At 38.6% G+C, this 26,200-nt stretch overlaps 1 protein-coding gene across 6 annotated transcripts in view; it reads left to right on the top strand.

Annotated features, from left to right (window-relative positions):
- Positions 1-26,200, top strand: part of ORC5 (origin recognition complex subunit 5) — a 92,154-nt gene that overhangs the window by 23,432 nt on the left and 42,522 nt on the right. For all 6 annotated transcript variants that reach the window (XM_042470274.1, XM_042470272.1, XM_042470275.1 and 3 more), the window contains 8 exons: positions 2,632-2,743; positions 5,642-5,772; positions 8,111-8,159; positions 9,053-9,143; positions 12,415-12,467; positions 12,693-12,805; positions 16,019-16,066; positions 17,669-17,779. In XM_042470274.1, the coding sequence (XP_042326208.1) occupies positions 2,632-2,743; positions 5,642-5,772; positions 8,111-8,159; positions 9,053-9,143; positions 12,415-12,467; positions 12,693-12,805; positions 16,019-16,066; positions 17,669-17,779 (708 nt within the window). The remainder of the gene's footprint in view (positions 1-2,631; positions 2,744-5,641; positions 5,773-8,110; positions 8,160-9,052; positions 9,144-12,414; positions 12,468-12,692; positions 12,806-16,018; positions 16,067-17,668; positions 17,780-26,200) is intronic.

Below are 26,200 nucleotides of genomic sequence, written 5' to 3' on the forward strand. Positions count from 1 at the left end.
TTACCCCAAATATCAGCTACATTGCTAGAGCCTCACTCCCCAGTATGTGGTGGAGCTTACCCAAGTAAGCTCCACCACTTACTTGCCATCATAATGTTCTTTTTGTTTGCCACTGTTTCACTTTGCTGACTGCCAATGAATTTGTGATGGGAACTTGGCTTATCATAATGTCGCAACATAAGGTACGTTGTATTAGACATTTCAGTAGGGTAGTGGAGAACAGGGCTTGTGACAGCTGTGCCTCTTAAGATAACATCTTGCTTGGCCCTAAGTTGTACAAGTGTTGCTGAACAAATTATAGTCTACAAATATGCACCTGATGTTCTGAATCCTAAAGAATTCCCAGTGGTTTAATTTGCCAGTAGCATGCTTTAGAGAGTGATTACTGTACAACAACTTCTCCTGTGTCCATGAAGAGTCACATTAGTTGTAGAGGAAACCCGATTTGGCTAAGCACATTATTATAGTCGTTACTGGCATCAAAGCAGTAAAAAGCAAACAGGCGTCAAAGCAGGCATCAAAGCAGTAAAAAGCAAACAGAAAAAAAATAAGGCATCTCCCTCCTGTAATTCAAACCTGAAAGGCAAGAGATTAATTGGTGTTTATAATTCCATGGGTCAAATCCATATCTGTAGCTTTGATGTGACAACACAGATATGGTTTAAGTATAAGAGCCACAGTTTTAAACATTGCAAATTAACTCTATTATATTTGGGGTTACCTTTAGTGTAGATAGGTGTTTTCCTAAATTCTGCTTGAAACTGTAGCACAGTAATTTCAATGATTTGTAGCTTCAATTCTACACCTGCTTACATAGAAAGTACTGTTGGAAGATTTTTGCATTCTCTTTTCCCATCCTTAGATAGATAGAGATTTCCTGCATGCAAACTCTCCTCTCTCTCTTTCTCATTCAAACTAACCATGTGATTTAGGTCACTCTCCCTTTGGTACTAACAAACATTTTCTCTCAAGATTTTCAACTCAACTGTTGTCCTCCATCTTCCTCCTCTCTCACCTTTCTCTGGAAAGATGGTGAGATAAATATTTCCTCTCAATCTGAACTATTCACTAGCTAGATTAGCATATAGCTTTTATGTATACAGTGGGACCTTATTATCTGCTGGGGTTTGGTTCCAGGATCCCCCGTGGATAATAAAATCTGTGGATGCTCAAGTCCCATTAAATATAACGGCAGAGCAAAATGGTTTCCTTTATATGAAATGAGAAATAAAGTATTGCTATTTGGAATTTATACTTTTTTTGGAATATTTTCAAGCTGTGGATGCTTGAATCCATGGATGAAAAAATCCCTAGATAAGGAGGGCCGACTGTATATGGGTTAAAGCCATTAGTAAACTTTTGTTTTGAACTACAAGCTACTTGTGTTGTTTTTGGAGTCAGCCTCACTTCTTTGAGAAGCATGGTTACACAAAGGCACATTTCTGCTCCTCTGCTGATTTAAAGCTAGATTCCAACAGGCTTGGTTTTGATATTTTTGACATTTAAATATTTTTTTCCTTGACAAAGTCTCAAGCCTTAGGAAACTTAAATTACCCCACTAAATTCAGAGGGGTTTGTTTTTTAATAGATATGGACAGAACTGCACCATTACGTAAATGCTAAAGCCCAGAAATAATGTTAAGACTACAGTCCTGATACAGAGTGCAGGAAAGAAAATTTTCACATTTTTTATCCTTAACAAGAAAGGTTGTCATGCTGAAAATTATCAGCTGCTGAGAGATGGTTTTTTGTTTTTTTTTTTGCCCTACAGAAAAGCAAAAAGACTAACATTTTTCTGTTTCCAGCAGTAATAGTTTTAAAAAAATCTTTTGTGTGGAAATGTAAAAGAATTTTATTTTGTGCCAGAAATGTACAGGCCTGTAAGAGAGTAGTACCCATTGAACACAATGCAGTTTATTTCCAAACCATGGTTTGGAAAGCAGGAAATTGTTGTGGGCTTATGCATGCTGTTTCTCTCACTTTTCTCCAGCTTTCAGCAATGGTACTTTACCACTGAATGTGCATGTGGACAAATTTTAATCAAGATTTGAATACACTTCAATTCATGATTTCTGTGCTTTGCTGCCAAAACACAGTTTAGCTTTCACCCACAGCTTCTAGCAGCAAATCTTTTTGAAAGGCATCAGATTTACATTCAGTATAGCCCCCGGTACAGATGTAATCTGTGGTTACAAGATTATAGATGAGAGGGGGAAATGGAGTCTTTCACACAAGAAAGAAAGAAAGAAGAAAAGGCATGATATGGAAATTAAGAACATTATGTCTGAATTTTGTCCATATCTACCTTTTGAATGAAGCAACAATATCTCTTTATCCCCCAACAGTTGTGATAATTTAGTTTCAATGTTATGCTTTTTCATATTTTACAGTTGAGGTGTGATCCTGTGTAACCATAATACAGAGAAATGAAATAAACTTTAGAACTGTTTTTAATTGCAATTGTATTTCTGGCTTGATTAGACTGCCTAAGGTCTTATGATTATGAATTAATTTGTAATAGAATGCTGAGTTAGATAGATTTCTTTCAGTGAAAAAAGTAAGCTTTTCTGTGATAAGAATCTAATTATCAGGGCATTTCCTCATCTTTCACAACAATTCTTTCCTTTCCAGACCAACAGAAATGTGACTGTGGTTCTTCTTAGTGAAATTGTGTGGGAGCTTCTTCGTCCAAATACAGGATGCCTTGAACCATTACCTTTGTATTTTCCAGACTACAGCATAGGTAACATGCAGTGTGTTCTTATGTTATTATTGCTTATTTCAATTGTGATTGACTATGATTACTGAAAGAAATGTCTGTGAACAGAGGCAGTAAACAAACAGGATAAAGGCTGTCTCTACCACTTTCTGCTTATGAGCATCTGAAGGTGCTGGTTGATAGAACAGATGTGAATACTGGTTTGATCCAAAGGCAATTCTTCAGTTACTTTCTGCCTTTTGACAAACAGCAATTAACAATTTTATTTATTTTGTATGGTATACTGCCGCCGCCCCCAGTCCAAGGAATTGAAAACTCTCTGCTTGATGGAATTAAGTTGGGCTTCAACATAATGGTTACAAAATGGTGCTGGGGAAACTGTTTGACCTTATATCAAGGAGGATCAGGAGTGGTTGATCCTTCCACATGAGGGTAGCCTGTGGCCAAGGTAGTTAAAGTAAAAGTTATTTGACCATTTTATTTCAAGTAGTATGCAAGTTAAAATGTTTAAATCTTAGAATTCTTTTCATCTACATTTTCCAGGTGCATGTATGTGACACAACCAGGTTTTCAGCAGTGTTTTTACTACTGTAGATCAGTACTGCATCACCAAGTTATTTCGAAGCAGGAAAGAACCAAGATAAAAGGGGGGGAAAGTGCCTGGCTTGGTGCTATGTAAACTGTGTTCTAATTATAAGGAGAAATAATTGCTCCAATTTGTTTTGTTATAGCTTATTAAACTGAGATGTCAGTGGATACTGAGGCAGTCGAAACTGCATTAAAGAGCATTAATACTACAAACAACCACATGATAAAATACAACTGAGTTTACAAAATAATATATAAAGCAAGATGCTAAAGGTTAAACCAAAGGTTTACATAGAAAAATAGTAACAATCTATGCAGCGGAAGGAGAGCTTATGTTAGCAAAAAATAAAAAATAAAATAAAAATAAAAGAGTATCACAACAGGACAGCTGGAAGTAATACATCTATAAGCGTTTTGGCTGGCACCCAAAAAACAACGTGAGATATGCATGTGGCTCTTTAGATTAAGGCCTAAATTAAATGGCTAATCACTCAACTACTTAATTAGAAACTCATTCAAATGGGAAATGGGAACTGTGTTCTTATCCCCGAGTCTATACCTGATAGAAGAAAGACACAGAAGAGAAATTCAGTAAGTGATGAGTTGTGGTCTGATTTAAATTCCCAAATTAGTGTATCCATGGGGATATTAATAGTTTTGATCTCTTCAGTCCCTGCTGAGTTCCCATCATGTTCTGTTAAGTAGAATGCCCTACCATCATTGCTGTACCAGATTACCCAGTGCACAGTTCCAGGCAATGATCAGTTCCTTTTAGAAAAGTTTATTTCTTCAATGTCCAGCTTTTAGGGGACCTCAGAGCCATGGCACAATGAGAAGAGTGGTTTGGGAAATTGCCTATTGAAAAGGCACAGCATGTTCCCAAGGCACCTTTCCCATAGTGCCTTGGTTCTGTGTATTCCTAGAAGTCAAGCATTGAAGAAGAAGGCTGCTCTAGAAAGAGTTGACCTTTGACTGGAGACTGGCATTAGGTCTTCCTCTGAGATGTGCAGATGAAGCAGGTGAACAGAGCTTCTTGATGTCCTTCAGCACCATCACTCCACATGAGCAGTGAGTTCTTGCTTACCTCCCTTTGTGAGCAGTCAGACTGTCAAACTGCTTACAGAAATTATTTTGATTCCAAGATTGATACACCAGAAAAATACTTGACTCAGTTTTTTCTTCTTACATATCCTGAATTGATTTACAGTTGAATTGATTTACAGTTGGCCCTCCTTAGCCACGGATTTTTTATACACGGATTTCAAGCATACACGACTTGAAAATATTTTTTAAAAAGTATAAATTTCAAGTATCAAATCTTGATTTTTTCCATTTTATATAAGGGACACCATTTTGCTATGCCATTGTATTTAATGCGACTTGAGCATACACAGATTTTGTTATTCACGGAGGTTCCTGGAACCAAAACCCAGCGGATAACAAGGGTCCACTGTATTTGTTTGTTCTGTTCACATTTCACAGGTGTCATTGATATCTCTTTCACATACCCATTATGTATGTGTATTATGTTGTAGCATTATGATTTGATTTTAATTGCCATGGGTCTGACCTATGGAATTCTGGGATCGGTAGTTTAGAAAAAGGTATTTATAATTCTTTGCCAGAAGGCTCTAGTGCCTTTTTTGTTGTTAACTGCCCTCAAGTTGACCCTAACTCATGGTGACCCTTTGCCTGAGGTATCTCCAAAACATCCTATCCCCCACTGCTCTGCTCAGGTCCTGCAAACCCAGGCCCATGGTCTCCCTGACTGAGTCCAGACATCTGAGATGCAGTCTTCCTCTCTCCCTACTTCCTTTTATCTTTTCTAGCTTTATTGTCTTTTCTAATGAGTCATGTCTTCTCATGATGTGGTCAAGGTACAACAGCCTCAGTTTTGTCATCTTGCCGTCCAGGGAGAGTTCAGGCTTGATCTGTTCTAGGACTTAGTTGTCTTTTTGGCCATCCATGGTACACTCAGCAGTCTTCTGAATAGCAAGGAGAGAACACAAGGATCAGCCCCATTGCCCCAGGGGCTCCCCAATGTCTTGTGTCATCACAAGGATGTGATGACTAGACATAGAGGGGACAGGGAGCTGGGATCGCCACCTTGCCTAGCTGTGGTATGTCTTTTAACAGCTCCGTCACAACTAACTTCAACTTTAAGTATTTGGACTTCAAAGTCTCAGAAGTCAAATATTTTTCTCATTGAAACACTTCTATCCTTTACTTGTGAAGGTGTACGTTTGCCAGTTCTTTGTTTAATTTTTAGGTAGCAAACTAATTAGTCATTTTTCAGTTTTAGAGAAAAGGTCATGCTGCTTTTTATTTAAACAGGACATCTACAAAAGATTCTGTCCCATGACCATCCTCCAGAATATTCTTCTGATTTTTATGCTGCATATATAAATATTCTACTTGGAGTCTTTTATCCTGTCTGCAGGGACCTGAAGGAACTCCAACATCTGGTAAGGGACCTCTTAATTGCTTTCCTTAATAAATATGGTGGTTATAGTTTTACATCTTGCTTCGGAATTCAGATAATGTTTTATATAGGTTTATAATGTGCTAATTTTTAGAAACCAGATCTAATTTGTTAAGGGAAGTGAAGACCAGACTTGGGTGTACTAAGCTGGACCTGAACATCTTTTCACAGAATCATGTTTTCTGTCATAACATATAATACACACTGTCATCTTTTGAAGCTGTTTACCATGCCCTTGTTTTTGGCAACCCAGTGTGATGCCAGTGGAGTTCTACTTAACAGGAAGAGAGATGGAATGAATGCAGAAGAGTATGACCATAGAAACCTGTGCTTTGATTTTAGTCTCTTAATTGTAGTTAAAGATCAGCAGCATTTTGTCTGCATCTGGAAAGTAACAGGTGGAATCCTTTGCATCTGCAGCAGGAAGTAAGGGGGGAATAATGGGAGACATTGATTCATCTGGCTTGTAAACATGAATAAAAAGGAGCCCTGGTGGCACAGTGGTTAAATGCCGGTTCTGCAGCTACTCACTCACAGTTACAAGGTTGTGAGTTCGATACCAGCCAGGGGCTCCAAGGTTGACTCAGCCTGGTATCCTTCCAAGGTCATTAAAATGAGTACCAAGCTTATTGTGGGCAATTAGCTTACACATTGTAAACTGCTTAGCGAGTGCTTAAATGCACTGATAGGCAATAAAGAAATGTACTGAGTATTGCTATTGCTATAGTAACTTTTGTTATGTACTTCTTTCATAACGTTGGAGTAAAATGGGCAGGGACACTGTGATAGAACTAGATTACTAAGGAATGTGGCTTGACCCAATTGCTAGATAAACTGGGAAGAAATAATATCATAACTTGGTCAAGTATGTATCACTAATATTTCCTGTATCTATCAACTTGAGGTTGCAGCTAGAAGTCAGTCCCTACAACCTAGCCCTGAATGTGGAACACTGATCTATACTCTTTGTGGAAACTCTTAGGTCTGATGCAGAAGCCAGCAGCCTCTAAATAGAACTTGCCTAGTAAGTGCCAAGACAGGGAAGGCTTCATTGAGCAGGTTGAGAGGCCTCCTTCTCTGAATATCTCAGTTGTTGGCTGCCTAGGAGTGTGAAAGACCTCTTTCCCTGGGAGGAATCAAAGGATTGTTGCACTCTGAGGCTTCAAATACTTGGGTTCAGTCAGAGATAGTCATTGCATTCTGCAAATTGGCACTGTGCCTGAAACCACTATTCTTGATATATTGCCATTCAGTACTACAAAAAGAATTTGCATAAGGTGACAAGCCTTGTCTTGGCATCATATGCCACAAAATGGGCTTTTTAAAATGTATGTCCTCAGAGACCCAAATAATAATGTGTAATGTTGAAAATTTATATTGGGTTTCGCTAACTCTATGCCTCCTAGTCCTTACTTCAATGCTTTTCACAAAAGAGAGGAATACTTAGGCCCGTTACAGATGGGCCTAAAAGTGCGCGCTCCGCACGTGCTAGGGTTAGAAAGGGGCATCCTTTCTGGACGCCCCTAACCCTAGGACGTGCAGAGCACGCACAAAATAGTGGCGCCCGTTTCACATGGCCACCGCCATTACTACATCACGACCGCACTGCCTCTAAACGGGGGCAGCGCGGTTGTGACGTAGTGGGGCTGCGCGAGGGCGCCTAGTGCGCCCTTTCCGCAACCCCGGAAGGAGCTCCATTTCGGAGCTCCTTCCTGGTCTTGCGTTGCTGGCGCAGCCTTCAGATGGCTGCGCCCAGCGACGCAGAGGAGAAAGGTGCCAAGCGGCCCCTTTCTCCTCCCCGCCGCCGCGGGGTATCCTTGGGGCTTGAAGCCCCAAGGACACCCCTTTCCAGGCCTCGGCGAAGTGGCCTTTTGCCGCTTCCCCGTGGCCTGGAAAGCAGCGGATCGGGGCCTCAGCGGCTGCGGCTCTGGCCACTGAGGCCCTGATCCGGCGGGGAAAGGGGCGGGTGCAGGCCGCCGCTTTTCGGCGGTCTGTAACGTGCCTTTGTATATTTTAAAGCATGGCTATCTGTCTTGAGCCTCCAAAAAAGTTCTGGCAGTCCACTCTTCTGTTTCTCCATGCCTGACAGAATTGTTTTCATTGTTTCCAGCTTGCTGCAAACACCTTTCCATCCATCTGTCCATTTATTTCATTCTCATCTGATTTCTTATCTTGCAGTTGTGGTGAGGCTGTTTATAGGGTTAAAGAATTATGATGCAGCTCTTATAACACTATGATGTGTCAGTCCTTTCACATGCCAAGAACATTGGGATTTCAAATATGAGATTATATTAAATCTGGTTATTACTGTTACTTTCTAGGCTGCACTGAATTTTTCCAAATATTGTGAGCCTGTGGTCCAGGGAGAGGGTAAGTGTCATACAAACTGTACAGAGAATCCTCATTCTTGGTCTGAATCATTGCACATTTCCTGTCAGTCTGGCAGAGACATAATGTTTTCTGAATGTGTATCATGGTTCAAACAGCCAGAATTTATCTTTGGGCTCACATGTGCATGTGCTTTTCTTCCTCCCTCTCAGTTTTTGGAATTTGCTGGGTTTGGCTCCCAAAAGCACAGCTTGCAACCTTTGTTAAATGGTTTTGCTGTCAGTTATTTGGGTTTCTGTCCTGCTGTTATTTCTTCATGGCCATTTTGTACCTTGTGGGCTTGTACTATGCAACAGTTAGCTCTGGAAATGAAAATAATGTTGATATGATAGAGAGAGAACATGGTGATGGGAAGTAGATGAGCCCATAGGTACAGTACTTCAAATTTTTTAACTGCAGTGAGATGATTGGGTAGCATTTGTGTTTTATCAGCCCATAAAAGAACATCAAGGGCAGGACTGAACAACCTTGTTACCTAATAGGATGGAGACGAGAGAGAGAGAGAGAGCTATCAAAGAATTTTCAAGTATTCTTTCATTATATCAGGCATGGGGATTGTTTGGCCCTCCAGATGCTATTGAATTTCAAGTCCTATGAGTCTTAGACAGCATAGACAGTAGTGAAAAATTCTGCCAGTTGTCTCCAACATCTGGAAAACTGCACAATTCCCAACTTTAATTTATAGTGTGATAAAGATTGGTCCCATAGTTCAATAATATAAATATCTTTAGATCCAGACTCTCAAAAGAAATGTTGTGCTGCTTTTTCTGTTGTGTTTCTTATTTTTAATACCCCCCCCCAAATCTGTTACATGATTAAAGCACCTTGGAGCATTCATCTTGAATTAATACTTCTTTTATATGTGTGCACTGCAGCAAATGAACGTGATACACGTCGCCTTTGGAAAAATATTGAATCACACTTGAAGAAAGCTATGCAGACTGTTTATTTGAGGGAAATATCAAGGTAATTGTTCCCTTTTCTTTATTTTTTGAAAGCAGCATTTCAAGATACTCGTATAAACTGTCAAGTCAGTGGGAGATCATATTCTTTATTGCCAAAAAGAATCTCATGGCTTATAAATCTATTTAATTCTAATAATAGTTTATTCCTACTAAGTAATGAAAATGTTCAGAATGTGATTCTCATAATAGTAACTAGATGGAGGTGAGGAATAGTTTTCTTGGGTTTAATCACACACATCTTTCTCTATTGTATGTCCCATTCTGTTAAGAACAGGAAGAGTTTTTAAAGCTTGCTTAAATCTATGGCCCTTTGTTTGAATTACTGTTTGATTTTCTGATTTATATATTTTGTCATCTAACTGGACACAAATTGTGCATGTGTGTGAGAGAGAGAGCGATTTTGAAAAAGAGATGAACTTTATCTGACTGATAACATTTTCTTGCATATGCATTCTGACAAGACCTATGGGGACAAACTAGTCCAAGATACAGTCGGCCCTTCTTATACACGGATTTTTTATACATGGATTCAAGCATTCATGGTTTGAAAATGTTAAAAAAAAGTATACATTTCAAATATCAAACCTTGATTTTCCATTTTTTATAAGGGACACTATTTTGCTATTTCATTATATTTAATGGGACTTCAGCATCCACTGATTTTGTTATCCATGGGGGATCTTGGAACCAAACCCCAGCGTATAACAAGGGTCCACTGTAATTCCTTTTACATCTGGTTGATTTCATTAACAGAAATCTACTGGCTTATTCAGGTGTGCATATGAAATAAAAGAATGCTTTTTAATTAATATGTATTGTTAATGTTTCCTGATAGGAAGGTTATTTACTTAGACTGTGACCATCAGTGTTTATGAACAGAGAGAAATAGTATACCAAGGAGCAAGCTGACTAACAGAGAGAAATGTTACTGTGGTTCAGTGCTGTGCGGCATAGAGCATGGTGTAATGGCTTGTATATTGGACTAGAACTCTGGCAGATCAGGGTTCAAATGTGGAAGCCTACTGGATGGCCTTGGACAAGTCATGCTCTTTAAGCCTCATAGTAAGGCCAATAGAATTGCCTTAGGATCACCATAAATCAGAAATTACTTCAAGGCATAGAAGAACAGCTGTCCAGTAAAATTTTTGAGATCATGCAGTTAATATTTATCATTTCACTCATAAGACATTTAGCTTTATTTTTATGTTCTTTAAAAAAATTATAGACAATATCAATATTTGAAAGAGTTTTAAAATCATATTGTGCAACATATTTAGCTTTTTCTGCCAATGAAACCTAATCTGGTCAGATGATGTCTATAAGCAATTGTGCCTGAAAATCATGTTTTATTCAGACTTAACCTTTATCCAGTCTATGTTTAGAAAAGCCTTACAGGGTTAGTAACTGTTTTTGCGGAGTGGCCACAGTTGGAGAGTTTTATGGGCTTGTGCACTGGTTTTCTTCCCACTGGTAGAGCATTCCCATCCAAAGTTGCTCATGTGAAGGGTTTCTCTTCTTCCCCTTTTGCTCCTCAAATATCCAACAGGGTAAATTAGTTTGGACAAAAATACAAAAAATCATCAAAAGTCAAAGGCAGCAGGTAAAGAGGAAGACTGCATTACAAAAGGATAGGCTCAGTCAAGGAAGCTGTGGCCCTGAGTTTGCAAGGCCTGAATGGGGCTGTTAATAATGGGAGGGCTCATTCATACAATAACAGTAAATTTATTACAGTAAATAAATGCATAAGTAATGAAGTGAGAGCTATAGAACCTGTTGGATAGCTGCCTAGTAGTGGCGATGATCATTCCATCCTGTGTCCCTGACAAGCTTAATCCTGATATGGGTTCTTTAACAAGCATGACAAATAATGGTATACAAAATGGTTTTTGATCATTCAAAGCAATTTCTAGTCTTCAGTTCAGTAATGTTTACAACAAGTCTATGTCATAAGTAAGTAGCACCTGTGTATTAATGAAGATGAGAGGGAGTGCTTTCCCTAGAATTACTTAGTGAGCACCTAGTTTTGAATGAGAGATCCCAGGTGATACTATGAGCTCCTTATACTATTCTCTAATGAACCATCTGGTGGCAGCCATTTTCTGCAGACCAGATAGGACCAGGCTGTCCTTGGGTTAGATTTAGCCAGTGCCCCACTTGTTAGTAGTCAAAAGAGCTAAACTGATCAACCTAACCTAATTCTGTATGTCTCTCTTGATAGCATCTCTGTGTTGGGTTCCTTCAGAATGAGAACCCAATACACTTTACAAAAATTAAAACAAATATAGATAAAAAGATGCAAAGGCATAAATAAAAACATATAGAATTATTTGTAAAATGCAACTAAACTATTTATAGAATTGAAATCTTTAAAAATGAAGTCATTAAAAATAAAAGGCTAAAAAGCTATTAAAATCCCTTGAAATTAGTTTCTGAAGCTTGTTGGAATAGGAAAGAAGGACAGCAAAGGGGGAGCCATCTTAGCCTTTCCAGAGAGATGGGTCCAACAGAGCAACTTCTGATAAGGATCTCTCTCATGTTCCTCACAAATGTGCCTGAGAAGGTGATTGGACTGAGAGAGTGACCTCTCCTGAAAATCTTAGAGCCTAGGCAGGTTCATATAGAAAGATACGGTCTTTCAGATAATTTTGAGCTAAGTCTATAGAGGTTATAGGACATAACTAGCACCTTGAATTGTGCACAGAAAGAGACTGGTAGCCTTTAAAGCTGTCATAACATGGCCTGTCTGTGGCACTTCAGGCCAACTGAAGTTTCTGAATGGTTTGAAGGGCAGCCCTTCATAAAATTCTCCAAATTTACTGAATTAAGCTTCATTTTGTTTGTTCTCATCCAGTTCATTACTGATGAGAAGTCACTGGTTTAGAATGGAAACAGCTTTCTTGAATCTAGGGAAAAAGAAGAAATAGTTGGTGGTATCAATATATAATGGTCATGACCTGTGTATCATCATGTCGTAACACTGTTTAATTGCCTTATTCCTTAATATTGAAAGGTAACAGAAATATATTCAGCTATTGAAATTGGAGTGTATAAGAGTCCTTGCTTTTAAGTATGACATATCTATTACTTTTAAAGGCTGCCTTTTCCACAGTGCCATTCCCTTCTCCTTTCACGTCATGTGATTTTGAATTATAAACCTGAGGGAAAGAAACTGTTACATTAGTAATCTGTAAGCCACTCTGAGAGCCTTTATGGCTGAGGAGCAGGGTATAAATAGTCTAAACAAACAAATAAATAAATACCTTATCTTTCAGCTCCCAGTGGGAACGATTGCAGCAAGATAATGGAGAGCCTGGACAACTAAAAGGTATATGTGGATGCAGTAGTTCTGTACTGTCAACTATCGATGGTAAAATATCTCTGCAACTGAGAGCAATTCACGTGCTGTTGTTTAGTGAATATTTGCAAATATGCCAATAGCTTAAGGAAACTGAACAGTTATGTTCACCCCCCCCCCTCCAATGGGGTGAGAACAATATTCATTTTTAAGTTTGTCAGATTCAAAATGGCTTTTTAATCTATTTATTTCTAGGACTGTCAGCCCATGCTCATGTAGAGCTTCCATACTACTCGAAGTTCCTTCTAATAGCTGCATATCTTGCTTCTTATAACCCTGCCAGGACAGATAAGAGATTCTTCGTTAAGGTAATTATGCTTTTTCTCTTTGACATAATCTGTCCAAAAATATGAATCGCTCATCAATTTGTGATATCGGTGATATCAGATTTTTGGCTTTGGATTTCAGCTTTCTCTTGGTTTTTGGCATTGACGTAGAGTTTTTTCTGGCTTTGACTCAATTTCACTTTGACTACTCTCTGTTTTGTGATTTGGACCTTGTTAGATGAAGATTTGATCTTGGGCTGGCAATATGGCCTCTCAATTTATGTCTTTTAAGAGGTGTGATGAGTGTGGCGCAAAAATCCCATGGGAAGAATAACACTCTAGTAGTTTGCTCTGCCTGGGTGAGGGGCACAACATGAAGACCTGCGCCCACTTCAGGGACTATCCCTCAGGCCAGAAAATATCAGCTCTCCTGCCTGCAGTCATTATTGTATGAGAGGGCCTTGAAAATTCATGTAGCTCCATTACTGTCTTGGTCCCTCCGGAGTCTCCACCTCATAGGTGACCATCGACAATGGAGTCTGGCCATCAGAATGATGTTGCTCGTCTGAGTTCCTCAAGATTGAGCCATGAACCATCATGGACAAAACGTCGACCCAAATCTGATCCTTTCCTTTTGACTGAGGTCACCGAACCTGAGGATCCCCTGCAAAAAAGCAGAAATCTTTTTCGGTTGTCACCAAGTTTACTTCCAAGCTTTCTAAGAAGGTCATTGAGAAGGGAGAAAAGGCAGATAAGAAGAAGGAACACAAGCGTTCTTCCTCCCATTCCTCTACTAAAAAGGTGACCAGGTCAGGTGACCAACCATCTGATAAGCCTACATCTCCTGCACCTGTACTTCCACTTGTCGAGACTCAGGTTGCTTTGGTCTCTGAGGGCAAGTTCCCTTCTCCAAGGCTTCTCTTGCTACATTTGGCTACCAGATCCCTCTTTCCACATGTTTGAGTCTGCGATCGCCTATCGGCTTCTCTAGCTTACCATTCTGAAGCTGATTTCCACTACGGTACTGACCGTTTACATGAATTGGACCCTCGATTCTATGTTGGTACCAACATCGAACGTATCTGAAGCCCAGACCGGGTCCAGCATGACTTGTTTGATTGGGAGACAGGCATTTATTATATTCTGGTTGACCCAGAATACCACCTCCAGCACTATGTCTGTGAGGTTCCTAAGATCCCTCACAGTTCTTCTATCGGTTCAGTGATTCTTTAGTCAGCCCCATCTTCAAGACCTTGTCCATCAACTATGACATGTACCGAACGACAGGCAGCACCTGTCTCTCTGCACCATGAGTCTCTAGCTGAAAGGCCTCTGCTCATGCTCCCTTGCTCTCCACATTCTGCTTCGCCTGATTTGGACTCGTTCACTCAGGTCTGTGTTTGATCCCCTTCTGAGGTCTCTTCCAATCAGGATTCTGTGATTCTGTGACACTATTGTGGTCTATGTGTCGCCCTCCCCGACTGATGACTAAAATCTCTCCACTGGCTGTCTATTAGTTTCCGGGCACAGTACAGACTTGGTTATAACCTTTAAAACCCTTCATGGCTTGGGTCCAGCATATTTGCAAGAACGCTTTCCTCCATACAATTCACTCCACACACTCAGGTCAGATGAGAAGACCAGATTGGCAGCGGTTACCCAGAGGGCCTTCTCATCTGCCACTCCTAAATTATGGAATGGGCTGCCGGAGGAGATCCGACATAACACCACTCTTGACGCCTTTAAAAAAGTGATCAAGATGGATCTCTTCCAGCAGGCCTTCCATGACTGACCTTCCCGCTATGTTGATATGAATTGCCCTTGATTGCCCCAAGTCGTCTCACCTTAATTAGGTTTATTTTCATTAATTTTAATTGTATTTTATAGTGTTGTCATTTTATATTGTTGTTATTTAGTTTTAAGATAAGAGGATAAGGGGATTATGTAATTTTTAGTTATGTATGTGTTATGTATTGTATTATGTTATTTATTGTAACCCACCTAGATCCTTTTTTGGAAGGGGCAGGATATAAATAAAACTTCTTGTTGTTGTTTAAAGTTTTTAACACATTTTACATTTTAATGCATAGCCATTTTAACTTTTAAAGTTGTTTAATTGTTTTTCAAATTTTATATTTATACATTTTAATGCTGTTGTATTGTTTTTAAATTATATTGTTTCAATTTGTTGTTTGCTGCCATAAGTGGGTGAAAGGCAGGGTATAAATTAATATTAATAGTGATATAAAACCCCTTCTTCCATTTTTTATATTTTTCACTCTTCAGTCTTTATTATAATAAAAAACTCAGCAACATTTTAAAAAAATAATCATTTATCAAAGTCTGAAGAAATACTCCCCAGTTGAGAAGTGGGATGCTACTTGTAGTTGCTTGGCAACAACACTTCAGGGTAATTACTCCTCTCAGCTGCTATTTTGAACAGGGCCTGGAATTGCTGAGGTGTTTATTCCTGTGTAGCTAAAACAGTTTTTTCTTCTGCTTGGTTTTCATAAGGAAGCAGGAAAAGGCTGGCGGCATTTTAAAGGAAGAGCAATTGTCAGTTGATCAAAAGTGATGTTATTTCCCTCAAATCTTTTTGTAGCTGTTCTGATAGTAGGAAGCGAAAGAATACTGTGTTTCAGTAATAATAGGAATTATTTTTTTCTGAACAAGCTGTGGGTAATTATTTGTTGGATACACAATTGCTTTTTATTGTTTTTAAGTCACTTTTGTAAACGGTGATATATCATTGCCAACAGTATGTATTATTAACATGCCACAGGTATGCCAAATTGGGACCTCAGTTTCAGATGTGTTATTGTTTAAATAAAGCTCAAGGGGCTGAAGTAGACAGTGCTGTAGGAGCGACCTCTGGCTGATCTGACCATGATGGTGCCTGGACTGCGGCAACTGCACAGCCTGCTTCCAAAGCTGCTGCAGTTCCAAGCTGGTGCTGCCAGGAGCTGGATTATTTCCACTGGACTCTCTCAGGTGGCGTGGAAGAAGCTTCCGGCCACTTTGGGGACATGCATCATTTGAACACTACACTCCCAAAGGAGCTGGAAGCCACCTTATTTGGCCCATGTGTTCCAGGCCATGGGTAATAAATAAATAAACCATGGTACATATTTATTGAAGAGTATAGTAGTTCTTCATCATTCTCCCAATTGTGAACTATTCAGTAGTGTTTTCAACCTCCATAATTATGTATTGTTATAAATTTGCTATTTCACTCCTGCTTCTTTTCATTTCCAGCATCATGGAAAAATTAGGAAGATGAATTTTCAGAAGAAACATGAAAAGGTATTCATCTTTCTTTTTTTTAAAATATGTGTTTAACTTTTGTATATTTTATTTGTAATATAGTCAGAGTATTTTTTTAAAGAAAAAGACACCTATGAAATTGAATTAGGAATTTACATCAATATCAAAAACTAATACGGATTAAAATAATGAAGATTTTAAATGTCTGGGGAAACAAACAAATGAGTTTATAAAAATAAATTTTCATGATAGTCAGAAATTCCCATGCAATATGATCATGACAGAATGTAACATTCATTGGTGTAAAACAGTTGCATGTACAATGTGAACTTTGTTTCTGCTGCAACACTTTCATTGCTGGAGAGGCAAATAAATAAATAAATAAATAAATCTGTAGCTGTAGCTTGTTTCTTTGAAATGGAAACTGCTAAGACAAAGTCCAGATCCAAACTACTACTAACATATGCACAGAGTCCTTCACATAAAACTATATTTGTCTCTTGGATAATTTTAGTATTTATTCCATGGGCTTTCTTGCATCTAAAACTAAATTAGTTTTGCTGCTAAATCATTAAGTACACAAGCATCCCATTCACATACTCCCCTTTCTGACGCAGGCATTAGGAGGTTGTTGTCTAAGTCCAATTGCAGGCCCCAACTAGAATAGAGCCATTGAATCAAATTCTAATTGGTAAATCAATTATTTGATTCAGTCTGTCTACCTAGTTGGGATTAGCAATTGGATTTAAGGCTATACTGTTTTAGATTTTGCAGTTCAACTATACCGAGTTTCTTGTTTTATTTAAACAATAAAATTTGAAAGGATGCTGATAGATTTTCTCCCCACTATGGTCCTCCAAGAATCCAATGAGAAAGGAAATGAGACCTAGATTCATAGAATAATGGGATGAAATTCTTGCAATCAGTCGCTCACTCAGTCTGGTTTATAAAGATATTCAAAAAACTATGGCTTGAATAATATTAGTAGTACATAACAACCATTGAAGCAGTGGATAATGCTTGTATATCCCATTGATTTAATGGTTCTCTAGTTGAGACTACCCCTAGGATTCAGGTTTTTCTTTGGGATTTTTTAAAATCATGTAGCTAAAATGCTGGTTCTACGTTTCTTCTGAGGGGTTTACTAGCTTGTTAAGAGGCTTTTTATGCATATTGTGGGTCTATGACGTTCTAAAATGTAATGGAAAATAGATTAAAACATCAGTCCTCTCCCTCAGTGCCTCTGTATTGTCTTACTCACAAGTAGGATGATAAATGGCAGTGAGGTGGCTGGGGCGCTTGGCTATGGAATTTTGGGAACTTTAGTTTGTTGTGGCACCAGAGCATTCTGACAGAGAAGGCTAAATATCTCACAAAACTAAAAATCCCAGAATTCCATAGCATTGAGCCATGTCAGTTAACGTGGTGTCAAACTGGATTATTTCTGCAGTGCGGATGCAGCCAAGATAGGAAAATAAGCCCACAAGCCTACATACAGTTCTCTAGATCCCATGAAATTTTCTGGAACTTCTGAGAAGACAGTGCAAAAACGTATTGATACCTGACAACTTGAAATATAATAATATCCCAGTTTTTTACATAAAAAGAAAAAAACATTGATTAAATGTATTTTTTTTTCAGACCAGCAATCATCTTCTTGGACCAAAGCCATTCCCCCTTGACAGAATGTTAGCCATACTATACAGCATTGTTGACAGCAGAGTTGCTCCAACAGCAAATATATTTTCCCAGGTGAGTACTCATGTTTTTAGGTCCTTGAGATATGTTTCAAGATTTTATTGAGTTCTCTTTACGAAATAATTCCAGGTTTTGGTCATTGTGTTATAGTCCAGAAAAAAGTATTTCAGATATGTAATGAAAATTGAATGCATATAACTAATTGGAACATCCAGAAATTTAGGCTCATGTTTTTCCTTGTTTGATTGCCAGTCTTCAGTACTGTTACCAAGCCATTCTCAAATGTTCTTAACGCACACTTCAGCAGAGTGTTTGCTACATTCAAATTGAAATGGAAAACCCGTCTCTGTTGCATTAAAAATTACTAATTACTTACTTATAATAGCTAGAATATGACTGTCTAAACAGCATGTACTCAAGGGATGACACACATGCACACTTGCAATTTTAATATCCTTTTGTATGGTACCACAAATCACATTTTAAACTAGGGACCGAAAACATACAGACCTTGATATGTTGTTAGATTACAGCTCCCATCATCCTTTACCATTTGTTAAGCTTGCCATAGTTGCACTCCAACAATATAAAGAAGTCACATTTTGCAAATCCTTGCTTTGACCTGTTCCTATTTACAAAAGAATATCAGAGTCTTAGGAATATATATAGCTACATTTGTATCTTGTGTTTCATTCACTGTGATCAAGACATCATAGAAGTTTCTCCACTTTATCATTCCAGTAATCCTGTAGGATAGATCAGGCTGAGAGAGAGTGACTATCATGATTCGGTGGGAACAAGGATTTGGATGTCCCAAGTTCTAGTCTGCCATTTTAACTGACTGTACCACATTAGATTTCCCCCATTTTCCAAGTGCATCATGGGATAACCTCCACAGCAACATATGAGAGCTTCTCTAAAAGCTACCAGGACCATCAGCCTTTTGTTTTTCCTTTTTGCCCGTGGTTTAAACTGCCAAGGCAATTTATGAACTGTTCATTGCTTCCTTAAGTGGCTTTCATTGATCACAGGAATGAGCTAGGAAATTGCATAAGCGAGTTTGATAAAAACTTTTTTAAAAAATGTGTCATTGAGAGAAGGGTTTGCTTTTTCTAAGATGAGCAGTTTTCATGTGACAGATTTTCTTTTGCAGGGTTTCCTAGTGGGACTGATAGTTGGAACTTGTATTTTGAGATCTGCTTTAATTGTTACCTGTTTCCAAAGTTAGTACAGTGGGCACTCTGGATCCACAGCTCCAGATCTGCAAATATAACCAACTGGATTGTCACACTCCATATTATTAAATAGCGGGGATGTGGATGTGAACATTCTGAAGTGTGTGTGCATTCACATTGCTGCCACTTAATATGAGGCATGATCATCCGTATATTTTAATATCCATGAAATGTCCTGGAACCAAACTCCTGTGAATCTAAAGGGCCCACTCTACATACAGGGTGATTGAAAATTAATGGTGTAAAACCAAATAAGAACAACTTTACTTTTGTACCATTCTTTTTTAATCATATAGCATTGTTCTGTGCAATAATATTTTGGTGTATTTGTTGAGTGACTTTTCACTAGATGGCAGCATAACATAGTGGATGAAATTAGACTTCCATACAGTAACATCCCATCATCGGTCAAGTTTGCCTTTTAAATTCAATAGTAATGACACTTTAAGCACATGCAAGGCCATTTTCCATGTTGCCTTTGGTTTATGGAGGAACTGTCTGCCTCATTGGAAAAGAGTTGCCTGATACTGGGTCAAACTGTGCTCTGTATGGTCTACTCTGGCTATTCTCAGGCAGAGGCCTTTCCTTGCCCTGTTGCTTGAAGGATTTTAAATTGGCAAGAAGAATTGTGAAAGAAACTCCAAATGCTGAAGAAAGGGGAAATTTTCATTTTAGGTCTTGGAGTTTAAAACTTCATTTTTTCCTCATCGTGGTGCTGGCCCATTTCTGTTTTGTTTTTATCTGGAGATACCAAAGATTGAACCTGGAAACTTCTACACTCAAAGATATGCTTGACCAGGCTAGTGGTTTTTGTGGGCAACTGGATAAATTCACCTCAAAGTGCTTTTAACCATAAAGGAAAGAAGTGAAGGAATGTCATTCCCAATATCCTCTGTGATGACAGAGAGAGAGACATTCTTACTTGAAGAATTAGCTGGATGTTCATTGGCTCTTAGTTGGTGCATCTATTATTGCGCTACTGGGATAAGTGACCTGTGGCTCTTCAAGTGTTGTTAAATTCCATCATCCACACCATTTTAAATGTTAACAAGGACTGAAGAAAGTTGCAGTTTAACCATATGTGAAAGGCCACAGGTTTCTCTTTCCCCTTAACTAGGCCCTGGAACTAACTTGTCCAGTTTCTACTGGTCTCCTCAGCAACTGCACTATATTCTCTCCCAGATGTTACCCTCTGTGAAATGAGGAGCTGAACAAGCTTTGGTAGAGCCAGCCACTTGTAACACTTGAATAATTCAGAAGTTTTTTCAGTACTTTACTTAGTCATAAAAAAAAAACTTCCCCTTTTACATTTTTTTACTAATAGATCAATATGGCTGTGTGCAGCAAAGATGACTAAGCTGAGACTGTCATATTTTGTCATATAATGAAAAGAGAGGACTCACTAGAAAAGTCTATAATTCTTGGTAAAGTGAAGGGGAATTAGGAAAAGAGGAAGACCGCATTCCAGTTGGATAGATTCAATCAAAGAAATGATAGCCATGAATCTGCAGGAGCTGAGTAGGGCTGTTGAGGATAGGATGACTTGAAGGTCTCTCATTCATAGGTTGCTATGGGTCAAAGTCAACTGGAAGGCAGTTATCAATAACAAAAAACTGCAGTACCTGAGTGCAGTGACCAAGTACACTAGATGGCTAATGTTCAGAGAATGTACACTAGATGGCAGTTTTGTCAAAGAGTTTCCTTGATAATTGCATTTTAGGTAGATTCTCTAGAGAATTAAAATGAATGGAAATAATATAAATATTTGTATAAATATTTATAACAGGCAAACACACCATTTGGTAAAAAACAGGATACTAAAATCTGTATTTAATCCTCATCCACAAGGGTGGAATATTTTAGTTTTACAGAGTTGCCTTTTGTTACAGAAATCCCATAGAACTAGACCTATATGGTAGGCATTTTACAACATAGTTGCTTGAAAAACTGTAAATAGTATACCAAAGTTTCAGTTACCTGTAGTGTATAGTTTTTTTATTTGAACAAAAAAATGGCTGGGGCAAAAATTGCCCCAACAGATCTATTGTAGTTCTGCTGGTTACGTTTGGGCGCAGGCGACAGGGAAGGATGAGAGCTACTCAAAACAAATGCTCTGTCTCATGCAGACCCATACTTTCTGGCTCTGGTTGTTCTGCATCAACAAATACTACTGTGAGCCTAGGGCATTTTAATATCATGACATACATTGTAATTCTTATTGGGGTCAGAAAATACACAAGATTAAGGCACTCAGTTTAAAGTGTTTTTTTTAAAAAAATACATAATGATGATTAAATCATAGAGACATGTATTTTAGAAACATGCATAACTATGTTCACAAAGCTGCCTTGAACCTACTTTCCTATGGTGCTGTCATACATTTCTGAGAGCATATATTTGTATGCATGCATGTGTGTATTCCACACATAGACGGAGGTCATTATATTCTATCTCACCATAGTACCCTTACATGCAGTTCCAGCATTACATGCTTTCTCACCATAGCAAAACGTTGGACCTAGCAATTCTTACTTTAGTTGCTCTGCCTTTGGGATTGTGGGATGTGTGTGTATGAGACAGCCCCAGAGAGAAACAGCTGCCATATAGACATGCAGGAAGGAGCGCTGAAATTCATTTGTCCTGCTCAATGACAATGTATACCAAGAGTGAGCTACGTACAGCCCTCAGATACAACCTAGTCATCTTGGTGGGTCCAAGTGGTCTCCAGCTACCAACCAAGTAAGACAGAAGTGTTTAAAATAGACAGTGTCTAAAATTGCATTGTATTTCCCATCACCATGTATGGGTGTGAGAGCTGGAGAGTGAAGAAAACAGATAGGAGGAAGAAAATAAACTCATTTGAGATGTGGTGTTGGAGAAGAGGGCTAAGAGTACCATGAACATCCAAAAAGACAAACGGCTGTTGAACAGATGAAGCCTGAAGTCTCCCTGGAAGCCAAGATGATCAAAATGAGGCTGTCATACTTTTGGCATACAGTATCAGGAGAGAACACACCTCATTAGAAAATACAGTAAAGCAGGGAAAAATGGTGGGAAGTAGAAAGAGAGGAATATCACAAGCTTGATGGATAAACTCAATTAGGGAGGTCACAAATATGAATTTACAAGACCTAAGGAAAGCGTTGGAGGACGGGGGAGGGGGGCTTTGATATATTCTATCCGCAAGGTCTTCATGAGTTGGGGTTCAGTTGACAGCAGTTAAGAAAATTACAATTCTGTTCTTTCCTGTTTTCATTCACACACCTTTCTCTACCTTCTGCTTTGGAATAAGAATTCTAAATAATTCTTGTGCTTCCTTTCTCTTCTATTATTTCTTTGTCAGGGAAGGAGAACTATTGACACAATGGGTTGCTTTTGGCCAATGAATGACCTAATGCGTACATACCTCTTCTACATTGCCAAACCTCAAGTGTGTACACTTTTCTCTCTCCCCCCCCCCCTCCACCACATCCCATTTGTTAGGGAGGGAGGTCAAGAAGAACTAAGTGGGAAAGTAACAACTGGGATAGGAAAGCCATAGTTTATGGCAAGACTTAGGTGGAAATGTAGTGTGTAACATCAAATACTCTTCTGAGTGTGACTCTACAGTCATCCAATTTATGTGCAGGACTATTTAAATCGCCTCTGCTTTTGTTATATCTGAAACGTCTTGTAATATTTTTTTTGTTACAGATAGAAAAGATGAATTGAGCATTTTTAGGAAACTCTTGTGAATGTGCTGTGTGATGATTAGGGAATATACAGTATTGAAATCTGTTTTCGCCATGCATTCTCCACAAACATTAGCTTGCTGTCTAGTTGAACTTGACAGCTGGGTATGATAATCACTAGCAAAGGGTGACTATACATGCCAGCAAATACCATGCATAAATGTTGTGTTTCTCTCATATATCAACTGTGTTTCACTCATGCAGAAATTCTGCTCATTAGCCTTTCTTCACAAAATGAGATTTCTTTGCTGGTTGAACCTACAAGTTTGAGATTTGTTAAAAGTCTCATTAAGCTTTACAGATGTATCTATAAACATCGCCATTTATTTTCTAAGGCCCCAGTGATCTTACTTTGCAGTTCAGAGTGTAAAATTATCAATTTTGGACAAGTTAGGTCATCCATGATTACTGAAAGGATTTTTAATTAAAGAATTGAATCCGTTTAGGTATCCATGCAGATATGCAATTTAACCTACTATTCATTCATTAATGCCCTTCACATACATTTGTGGGCATATTTGCACTTCAATATTATATTAATCCCACAGTGTTACAAGTAAATGACCTTGGATTTTCCCAGCATAGTTATTTGCTTTTTTTCCCTGCTAGTACCAGACACCCAGCATCAGGCCCAAAGAGATTGTAGCACTCTCAGATTCAATGTTTTGCTCTGTTTGTGACTTGTTTTGGTCTGTGCTGCAGTACTGGTCTCTGTCATGAGGTAAATGTCATGGGAATTGAGGAACTTTTGAGTCTCAGAAGGTCCTCAGATGTCCCAGTTTCAGGTTTTTATACTAAACAGTGATTTTTATAATAAACCTGTATAACAGGTCTAGGCAACATGTGCATCAGTTTTTAGAACTTTAGTCTGTTAGGAAGTATGCTAATAGTTTAAATACTGTCATCATTTTACAATCAGTAAATGATGTTTCTGCATTATACTCATACCTTTCTGTGCCATTTTTAAAGAAATGATATGTTTTCCTGAGTGCCTTTCTTCCATTACCTTTCCCACAGCGTAGCTGAAAGTCGTGTGGCACCTTTCAGTTTTGTACAGAGAAGTTGGGAACTCATGATGCCTCAAATCATATCTGTACCAGGCTTTACGTTTTTACCTAGTGGAGGAAAATATATCCATTTGTAATATTATTTGGAGACTTCTTAGTTTTGAGTGGGGAGGAAATGTGAAAAGTGTTCAGATTTGTGATGTAATTGAAGTTCCTTGGACTAATACCAAATTTTAGGTTCAAGCTAATGGGAATATACTATAATGGTTTCAGAATCACCCATGGGTCAGTTTGTCAGTGATGCTTAATGTCTCTCCTTCTCCCTGTCTAAACTTTCTGCAGAGAGTCTTGCATGATATTATTTATTAAGGGTGCAGAGATATCTGTGTTAGTGATTCATAGCCTTTCTCACAAAACTCAAGTTCCCAGGAATCTCTTGAATTCCTGGGGATCATCCAGAGGCATGGGGCTGGGTGTTATCAATATGCTGATGACACCCAAATATATTTCTTCATGCTTTCAAATACAGCTTCAGCTGAGAATAGTGTGTCTCCTCTGAATGAATTCCTGGAAGAGGTAATGGGCTGGATGAGGAAAAACATATTGAAATTGAATCCAGACAGGACAGAGGTGTTTACTGTCAAAAGGTCCTAACCTGGGTATATGGGTATGTCAACTAGTCCTGGATGGGGTTACACTCCCCCTGAAAGACTGTGTTTGCAGCTTGGGGTGCTTCAAATGACAAGTCATATAGATGTGACAGCCAGAAGCGCTTACTGTCGACTTTGGCTGATATACTAATTGCTGTCCCTACCTAGAGCTGGAGGACCTAAAAATGGTAGTACTCAATGCTGGTATCCGCAAGGCTGGGCTTTTGCAATGTGCTGTAAATTGGACTACCTCTGTACCAAGTTCAAAAACTTCAGTTAGTTCAAAACATGGCAGCCAGATTGATTACTCGGGCTTCCAGGAGTGATCGTATTATACCAACATTAAAATTACTCCACTGGCTGCTTGTTAGTTTCTGGACAAGGTACAAAGTGTTGGGCAAGGTACAAAGTGTTGGTTATTACCTTTAAAGTTCTACATGGCTTGGGTCCAGGTTACCTACAGGAGCATCTCCTCCCATATAATCTGCTCCGTATGCTCAGGTCCTATGCTGGGCATTTATTCCAATCAGCCAGAGGATCAGCAACTGTCAGCCAGATGACGTTTTTCTTCTGTTGCCCCCTAGACTGTGGAATGACCTGCTGAAAAAGATTCAACAGGTGAATATGTTGTCTGAATTCAGAGGAGCATTAAAGACCAATATCTTCTTGCAGGCTTATTCAGATTATTTTGAATTGTGAATTTTAAATAATCAATTTTAAATGTAGATTATTTTAACAGATATCCGTCTTGTTTGTTCTTTTAATTGATGTGTGTTTTAACTATTTTTTTTTAAATGATGTTCGTTAATTGTTGTTCCCCGCCTCAATCCATAGGGAGAGACAGGTAAGAAATAAATGTTGTTGTTGTTGTTGTTATTGAAAGAGGAATTTATTATTATGTTAGTTTAAATCAGTAGTGTAGATGATGCACTGTGTATGTAGGACTGGAATTTATGCACAAACACACCTTGCCTATCTCCTATGTTGCAAGCAAAGGTTCAAATCCAACTGCTCTTCCTAACTAATGTAGATGAATCAACTGAATTCACTTAAGAATCTGATGGTTGATTCAGTGGGTCTGTTGTAGTTGGGTATAGCAATTGGATTTAGGTGAAAGGCTTGTTTTGAATAATTTAAAACATTATCCTATCATGAAGCAAGAAAAGCAGAGCAACATTATCTACAGAATCTATTGTACAGTTCAGACTTCTTGGTACAGGTTTGTACTAGTACTAGAAAATGTAAAGTCAGTTCTGTACTGTTGCATTGTAGAAAATAGATTATGCTTTTAACTCTCTAATACAGAATAATTTTCAAACTGTTCCAGGAAAATGTGGGCTTCCTCAGAATTTTATTTGAGGTTCCTTAGACAATATCAACTATGGCAGATTACAGCTTCTTCCTGACAGCTTGTTTCACCACTTCTTACTTTCTCCTGTAATCTGCAATTTCAAGAGAGTTTTGAATTCCTTATACAGTGGTACCCCGGGATACGAATTGATCGCGTTACGAAATTTCCGGGATACGAAAAAGTTAGATTGGAAAAAACTGTTCCGGGATACGATGGTTTTTTCGGGTTACGAAATTTTTTTCGGCGCGAAATTCAAACACGTGGCTTTCCAGCGCTAACGGAAAGCCTTTTCGGGTTGCGAAATGTATCGGGTTACGAACGGAACGGCGGAACGAATTAATTTCGTAACCCGAGGTAGCACTGTATTAAGGGACAATCTCTGTTCACATTGTATGGAAGCAGGGACCAAGGAGCTTTGGTATTTTAGCACCACCCCCTATGAACCAGCTGTAGCATGTGCTCTAGAATTCAGTGCTTCTGGGTCAGATGCCTAGAGGTTCT

The sequence above is a fragment of the Sceloporus undulatus genome, chromosome 5 (genome assembly GCF_019175285.1).
Source record: "Sceloporus undulatus isolate JIND9_A2432 ecotype Alabama chromosome 5, SceUnd_v1.1, whole genome shotgun sequence".
In the NCBI taxonomy this organism is placed as follows: Eukaryota; Metazoa; Chordata; class Lepidosauria; order Squamata; family Phrynosomatidae; genus Sceloporus; species Sceloporus undulatus.